The sequence below is a fragment of the Nipponia nippon genome, unplaced genomic scaffold (genome assembly GCF_047370975.1).
Source record: "Nipponia nippon isolate SJK-2023a ecotype South Korea unplaced genomic scaffold, ASM4737097v1 scaffold_15, whole genome shotgun sequence".
In the NCBI taxonomy this organism is placed as follows: Eukaryota; Metazoa; Chordata; class Aves; order Pelecaniformes; family Threskiornithidae; genus Nipponia; species Nipponia nippon.
The window spans coordinates 144,160-152,236 of record NW_028262331.1 but is presented as its reverse complement, the minus strand read 5'-3'; the positions used below and the strand labels follow the sequence as shown (position 1 = coordinate 152,236).

At 53.7% G+C, this 8,077-nt stretch overlaps 1 protein-coding gene across 1 annotated transcript; it reads left to right on the top strand.

Annotated features, from left to right (window-relative positions):
• The first annotated feature begins 3,934 nt into the window (after positions 1-3,934).
• Positions 3,935-6,960, top strand: LOC104012485 (fibrinogen-like protein 1-like protein). The gene is made up of 3 exons (XM_009464860.2): positions 3,935-4,075; positions 4,979-5,098; positions 6,189-6,960. Exons 1-3 carry the CDS (start codon positions 4,003-4,005, stop codon positions 6,821-6,823), a joined length of 828 nt encoding a protein of 275 aa, XP_009463135.2. The 5' UTR covers positions 3,935-4,002; the 3' UTR covers positions 6,824-6,960.
• The last annotated feature ends 1,117 nt before the right edge of the window (positions 6,961-8,077 follow it).

The following is an 8,077-nucleotide window of genomic DNA, read 5'->3' as shown; positions in this document are numbered from 1 at the left end:
TGGTGGAATTATCCCCAGTGCTGCCCGGCACCGCAATAAAGAATGCCTGCTTTCTGAAACTCCAAAATTAAGTTTTGGAGAGTGAATTATTTTGCCGCTTTCCGGTAACAGCACAAGATGGCCAGAGCCTGTGGAGGAGCAGGCTGGGCTTTTGTCACAGGCCGTTTGCTTGCAGTGTGGCTGCCTGGTCATGGAGGCTCCTGTGCGTGCCCTGCTGTGCTGCTGCTTCTGCTCAACAGCAGATGCAAGCAAAGGCAGGCAGCAACCCTCAGCAGAGCTTCACCAACACCTTCCAGTCCCCGGCCAACCTTTCCAGGAGGCTGTGGCCAGTGTTTGGGTTAAGATGTACAAAGCAGGCAGGGGGAAGGCCATAGAGGGGATTTCTCTGAAACCCGAGCTGTGTCCCGGGGCCCAGCTCCTGCTCTGTACATGTCTGATATTGAAAGAGCCACAGTTATGGCACAGATCTGTTTATTGCTGCATCCTGGGCTGCATCTGGAAAAATGCAGCCAGGAGGGTGAGGAAAGGGATTATTCACTCCCACGTGTGAGACGACAGCCAGAGGGCTGTGTCCTGTGTGGGGCTCCCCCATACACAACAGCAACTAAAGCTCCAGAAGGAGTCCAGCCAAGACCACCAAGACAGTCGAGGCAGGAGCACATGATATATGTGGACAGGCTGAGAAAGATGGGCTTGTTCAGCCTGGAGAAGGGAAGGCTGAGATGGGATCTTGTTGCTGCCTACAGCTACCTGGTGGGAGGGTGGAGAGCAGATGGAGTCAGGCTCCTCAGAGCACTGTGTCTCATTTTGGATCCCTCATTACAAGAAACCTGTTGACTGACTGGAGCAAGTCCAGCAGAGGCCACCAGACTGGTCAGGGGCCTGGAGCTCAGGACATGTCAGGAGAATCTGAGAGAACTGGGCTTGCTCCACCTGGAGAAGAGCAGGCAAATTATTGCTATTATCTTATTATTATCTTATTGCTAACTACAAATATCTTGTGGGAGGGTACAGAGAACATGGAGCCAGACTGTTCAAGGAGGTGCATGGTGGTGGGATGAGAAGCAATGGATCTAAGTCGGAACATGGAAATTCCTGTTAGAAATAGGGGCTTTTTTTTTTTAACATGAGGTTGGTCAAATACTGGAACAGGTGCCCAGAGAGAGACTGTGGGATTTCTGTCCTTAGAGGTGTTCAAGACTTGACTGGACAAGGACCTGATTTTTTTAGATCTGCTTTGAGCAGGGGTTGGATTAGATGGCCTCCAGAGGTCCCTCCCAACCTAAATTATTCTATCACCCTGTGATTCTACGACTGTTCTTGGAGATGCACGGGGATAGGATGACAGGCAATGAACATAAGGGAAAGGAGGGAAATCAGAATTAGATTAAAAAAAAATCAGCTTGAGGGTGTTCAAAGACTGAAAAAAGAAAAAAGAGAAGCTGTGGGACCTCCATTCCTTGACATATTCACAACTGATCTAGACATAACCCTAAGCAACCCATTCTAAGTTGTCCCTGCTTTGGCCTCGAGATCAGACCAGAGACATTCGGAGGTCCTCCTGGTCTTGGTTACCCTGTGTTTCTCTGGTTCTCTGAAGAGCCCCCTCCCCAACCCTTATGCATCTGTATTTCTGCAGGAGCACAGCCATGGTGCCAGGCCTTGTGCAAGATGCAGAGCTGGCCGCAGCAGAATGTGCTTTGAGAAGCCACTTTGTAAGCTGAAAGAGCTGTAGCAAAAGCCTGAGGGCCTATGGAGCATGAGGGACCCATACAGCCAGCCAGGCTGGTGTGATTTGCTCTTTCAGGATTAACTGCTACTGTCATGGCCCTGACTGCACCAGTAAGCCTTAATGGCTGGTGGCCAGTCCCACCTGGGACCTTCATCTAGGCCCACGAGGCCTGTTTCAGCTCGGCCCTGGGCCTTCAGTCCTAACCTAAGCCACACTGTATGAATACTGGCCTCCAGTCCCCTCTCTGGCCTTACTTTCTGGATGGATCTTAGACCTGCACTGCAGATAGCTTATTTCCTGGATGGACCACTCAGATCCATGTCGTAGCTTATCTCCAGCCCTGCCCTTTGCACTGTGTCCTTTTGTCCAGGATCTTGGGCCAGCTGACTGCTTGCCTTGCTTGGAGCTGTTGCCAACACTCAGCTCTGCCTCTGTGCTTGGACCCGGCAGGACAGAGCTCCACCAGAAAGGGCATTGCCTCCTCGGTGTTCAACCTTGGCTTCTGACTTGCCCGCCCATGGGGAGCAGCCATCCTTTTCTGCTCCCAGATTGCTGGCTCACGCCTTCCTTCTCCTCCCTTGAGTCCTGCACGGTGTCCCCTGCTCTGCCTCTCTGGAGTGCAACCACTGGTTGTTGTCCTCAGCTCTGCTTCCAGCCTGTATCTGCTCAGAGATCCTCTCGCAGCTGCCTTCTTAGAAAGAGGTCCCACGTCAGCATGGTTTAGAAAACCTTTGTTTGATAGCTTTGAAGACACCTGGAATATTTGAGCTAAAGTCAGAACCAGGGTCTCTGCTGGACTGTAGATAAGCTGTCCTGTTGACACAGTTTCTTTGAAGGAAACACCATTTGCATCTATTTGGAGCAGCCCTGTGCAGCCTGCTGCACACAGGGGCAGGGGAGGCCTTCCTCTCCATGGGCCCTTGTTCCCACTGCATCTGGCAGCCCTGTTGCCAGCAGTGGTCCCAGTGGTGGCTCACCAGCAGCAGCCTTCCTGGCAGCCCTGGCACAGGCACCCCACTATGCCCCGAGGCATTGCATTGCTCAGTGCTGGTGTTAGCTCTGGCAGTAGCCCATGGGAGCCCCCAGGTCACCCAATTCCCTTGCCCCCAGAGGAAGGGGACATGGCCCCTCTGCCTGGGGTCCTTCTTCCTAGGGCACATTGGGCCCTCCTCCCTCCGTAGACTTGGGAGTGCTGCTTTTATGATTCTCCCAAGCCAAATGAGGCTGCAGACAAGGGCTCCCAACCTCTAACCAAGCAAGCAGGGGTGAGATCTAAGAGTGCAGACAGAAGTTGATCCAGGGATCCCTTACCTTGGAGAGGTCTGGATGCCGCTGTCCATCCAGACCTGCAAGTTGCACTGCCTGATGTGGGCTCCTGCAGTACAGAAAGTTTGGTGGGAGCCTCCCCTTGGCACTGGCTTGCTGTGAACATCAAGTTTAGAGCTGTGCCATGAAGAAGGCATCTGGTCAGTAGGCCACTGAAACCAACAGAAGAAAGTAGAAGGGCCACAACTTTATCCTCTTAAAATTGGCTTGACAAACCGATGAAGCTATCTGCACCTTCTGGCACCAAGAACAGCGCTCCCAAACAATATGTCCTGAGAGCATTTTGCTCCTGTAGAGGGAGCAACCCCTGGTCGACATTGCTGGGGCTGGGGGGGGGGGGGGCGGGGCGGATCTGCAGGGTCTCACCAGGCCAAAGACAGGGATTGGGAAGGAGAATGGCAAAGGGACCTACAGGCACCTGCTTGTTACCTGGAACCGTTGCCCTCTACTCAGAGCATGCAGATTGGGGTGCCAGGGGACATTGTGTATGCAGTGACTTCTGGCTGCTGGACACTGGTTCCAGCCCAATGAATTAACTCATTGATCCTGAAACCTGCCAGTGGAGAGTTAGCAAGCAGGCACGTCTCTTGAGGACCTATCCTCATCTTTCCAAGGTCACCTAATCTCTCCTCCTTTACTAGTTTCTGTGTGTATGTCCTTAAAAAGCTGGGTCTCTCCACTTCAGTTTGATCATGGCTCTCCAGAATTTGCTCCAAGTGGGCAATTCACATGTAGTGTTTCTGTAGCTGAGAGAGTCAATAATTGAAAAGGGGATTATTTTGTACTTCTCCATCTGGAAGGGCATGCCTCCCTCCCCTCAGGGGGTTTAGCCGTGTTGTCATGGGATCTGAAAACTGCTCGAGTCGCAATCTGCAAGGGCCTCCTTGTGCCTCTACAAATAACAAGTGTGAACACAAGTGGGTGTGTGCAGTGCCTATAAAGTCATGGTGGAAAGCTCGGCACGGGAGGGTGCACCACTGGGTTCCTGCTCTCTGCTCAGCCGTGCTGTTGTGATGGGTGAGTTATCTTCCCAGCAGCACACTGCATTCATGTGTGGTGCTGGGCTCAAACAAGACCTGACTGGGGTGAGTATACAAAGGCATAAGATGATTAGCAGGACAGCAGCCATGATCTTGCCGGGGTGATATGCATGCTGCCAGGCACCCTGGTAGCAGAAAGGGTGCAAGACCAAAGCACCAAACGATACACATGCTTGGTGCCAGCCTATGCTTTCCCCAGGCTACCTATGCCCTGTCTTCCCATGTCCTGTCAAGGAAGGTTAATGTGGAGACCTAGATTTCAACTCGGTCCTTTCCCTTCCTGACCAATGCATGTGGCACATGTGGTTGCACAGGGGTCTTTCCCCAGGCATGATAGCATCTCCCCTGGTAACTGAGCTTGTGCAGAGTGTAGGGGTGTGCTGGGGGCCAGCACAGAGGGTTTGGGCTTGTGTCATTGTGTGGGCCCAGGAGACTTCCTCCTGTCTGCTTGGGAGCTGGTATCTGTGCAATAGGACCCATCCTTTGGATCTGGTTTCCTGCTAGCTGTCATTGGGCTGGAGTGGCTTAAGCATGATTACTCCAAAAAGAACTGTTGTGATCCCTCCCCCCTGGCAAACTACTCTCCCCAGATCTAGCTGTGTCATTGTCCTCTCTTGGGTACTCTTGGGCTGTAGGTTCTGAGAACAGATCTGCAGGTTGCTATCTGGTGCAGAGAAGGGGCTGATCAGGAGAGTGACAAAGCTATTTCTCACCTTACTTCAGCGCTGCAGAGGCAGAGCCTCCCACCACCCTGGGAGCCCCCTGCTCCTGCCTGTGCCCCGTGGCTCGCCTTCCCTGGTCCGAGCTCCCCAGGGGCTGTTGGCAGGGGCAGAGGGGGCTGCCCAGGGATCCTAATGGTTCTGGGCCCTTTTCTCCCTAGGGCTCCAGGCTGGGACAAGTTGGCTCCGTGGGGACCTTGTCCTCCTACCCACAGTGGTGGCAATGCTTCTCCTCTGTGCAAGTGCTGGCCCAGCAGCACCCACTGCCAGCTCCCGGGGTGGTGAGTACGGAGTGGGTGGGGGGCACTGGCTGGGCACCAAGGCACAGAGCAAGAAAGAGTCTCCCTAGTCAGCTTAGACTGACTCTCGGGTCTGCTAAGTGCTAGGAAGGCCAGCATGCACCCAGGCTGATGCACAACACAAGAACTCTTCACAAACAAACCCCTGGGCCATGGCTTGTAAGGTAAGCAGCCCGACACCTGTCCAGCCATCCTCACCCCCTTGGTGGCTCCATGCTGAAACCAAGGGGTTTCTGCCCCAACACCATAACTTGGCAGGATTGCTCTGTGGTGCTTGTGTCTTTTTGCACTTCAGTTCTAGGAGAGATCTTCCCAGCAATTTTTTTTTTATTTTTTAGCTCTTGTTGGATTAGGAGTACTCCCTTCCTCCCTGCAAGGGAGGGTTACACTCCCTGCAAGACCCGTGTGCCCGAGAAAAACAGAATTTCATGGGCTGAATTGGAGTTACCCACAGCAAATTGTCCCTCATCAGACACAAAACAAGAAAAACAAACTAGACAGCAAATTAGTTTGGCAAGTAAGTCATGACAAATCAGTCCTGCTCACAGATAAACTACAACAAGCTGGGGGAAGAGATCCCTATGAGATCAAGGTAGAACTTAGCCTCCTTTTGCAATGTCATGACCCCCAGGGAAAACATAAATTTTTATTACATATCCTCATCCAGTGGAGCATTTTGGACACTTCCGATCCTTGCAAGAGCTGCAGCTCAATATATCAAGGGCCTTGTGTGAGGGTCAGATATACTTGGAGGATATCACTGGCATCTGGGCAATTTTTTCCCCTCTTTTCTTGCCCAGATGCATTAGAAGGCTCCAAACGAAATAGCAAGTCATGAGAAATAGAGCCTCGGGCTCTTACCAGAGCCACTGTCTTAGAGACCTTCTAAGACTAGCCCTGTGGATGAGCCAGTAGGAAAGCTACTCTACACTGTGGAGTAGACCACAGATAAAACCAGCCCTTTTTGTCCTGAGTCCTTACTCCGCTACAGAAGCTTCTTGTTGCCCTGACAGACTCAAGTCATCCTTCTCTCTCCCACCCCACCCTCTGTTTGCCACTGCTGCTGTCACAGGGTTCCCTGCAGATTGCAGCCATCTCCGCAAGACCAGCCCCAGCGGGGTGTATGTCATCCAGCCGGCAGGATCTCCCCCACGGGTGGTGTGGTGCGACATGGACACCGAAGGCAAGGGCTGGACTGTCGTCCAGAGAAACTCTCATGACACTGAGCTCACGTGGAAGCAATCCTGGACCACCTACAAGTATGGCTTCGGGAACGTGCAGGGTGATCACTGGATGGGCACTGAGTACCTGCACCTGCTGACACAGCAGGGCACCTACAAGGTCCGCTTCATTGTACGGAATAAAGCCAACATCACCCATTACGCCGAGTACGACATCTTCAGGGTGGAGAGTGAGGCTAGCGGGTACCCGCTGAGGCTGGGCCGATTTTCAGGTGATGGGGATGACTATCTGACCAGCTATCACCCCAAGAAGGGGGGCATACACGACAACATGAAGTTCAGCACAACCGACAAGGACCAGGACCAGTACAGCGGGAACTGCGCCAACAGCTACGGGGGCTGGTGGTATGACAGGTGCCAGAACGTCCTGCTGAATGCCAAAAAACACATCCTTTGGCCAGGATTCTGCGATAATGGCGACTGCTCATCCTCCCTCATCCTGGTCAAACCCACAGATGTGTGCTGACCGTGCCGCAGTGCCCAGCCTCCCGGGAGTTTGCGGGAGTGCCACCGTCCCCAGCTCAGTGCCCCATTCCAGTGCCTGCCGGCAGCCCCGTGCCAGCCCCGGCGCATGTCCTGCGCTGCCTGCATCTCCTGCACCATCACCAGCTGAAACACAGCGGCTCTGGGGCTCAGGAGCAATTGCCTGGAGCCCGGGCACGCGGGCAGCTTTGCCCAGTGCCACGGTGCTGGCTGGCACTGGGACGCAGGCACTGGTTTGGGGTGGGTGCGCTCACTCCTGTCCCGGGGAGGGGGAGACAGTGCAAGTTCCCTTCCCTGTGCAATCAGTGCATCCCTGCTTTGCTCAGGCCCTGCTCCCTCCCCGGGCCCCATACACCCCACAGCTCTGCTACCCACGGTGGGAGAAATCAGCTGCAATAAACCCTGGAGCCAAACTTTGCTGCCTTGTGTCTACCTGCCGCCGCGACACTGCACATAAGTGTGCGGGGATCACTCTGTCCAGCCTCTGGGGTGGTGGACCTGGGGGAAAGTAGGTGTATTGTGCAGGTCTTCTCTTGGGCAAGGAGACGCACCTGCCTAAGGGATGCCAGATCTCCCTGGGAAATGCAGAGCTCACCTCCCCCAGGACTGGCGTGGTGGCTGCTGGATTCAAGATGGTTTGCTCAGGCAGTGCTGGGCCAGGTCAGCTGTGGAGCTGACTCTGCTCCCCGGCTGAGCTGGTGCAGAGCTGGTGCGGCATGCAGGGGTTTTGTGCTGATTTTTCTTTTTTTTCTCTGAAATATTTCAATGTTCTGTGGTGAAAGGCCTGACACCGACTCTCCCTGCTGCTGACTGTCCCCAACATCAGCCTGCAACATGAGCTTTTCTCCCTTCAGTACAGTTGCTGTACACAGCTGAGTACAGCTATTGTACCTAATTCTGTCCGTGGTTTGGTTCTTAGGTCTGTGGACACAATATTGCTTCCAATGGCTTTTTCCAGCCACTGTGCACTGAACTGTGGCTGTAAGGCTATGATTTGCCAACAGGGCCAGCAAAGCCCAGTAGCTTGCAAAACCCTCGCCCATAGTTTGCCCCTGTCCATGGCTGGGTGGTTGCTCTGTGCTGGGAAAGGGAAGAAACCACCACGGATTGGAGTGTGGAGAGGGTGGTGGGCTCCCTGAGGCCGTGAGAGATGTGAGTAAGTCAGTCCCATCGTACTCTGCTGCAGAGGGGGAATGTGGCTATGGATCTTTTTGCAATGGAGGGAAGTTTGAACTGT

Excerpts from the sequence above, each read along its gene's own strand:
- LOC104012485 (XM_009464860.2), top strand. The coding sequence starts at position 4,003 with ATGGTGGAAAGCTCGGCACGGGAGGGTGCACCACTGGGTTCCTGCTCT. Across the intron at positions 4,076-4,978 it reads CAGCCGTGCTGTTGTGATGG|GGCTCCAGGCTGGGACAAGT; the intron begins GTGAGTTATCTT and ends TTTTCTCCCTAG. Across the intron at positions 5,099-6,188 it reads CACTGCCAGCTCCCGGGGTG|GGTTCCCTGCAGATTGCAGC; the intron begins GTGAGTACGGAG and ends CTGCTGTCACAG.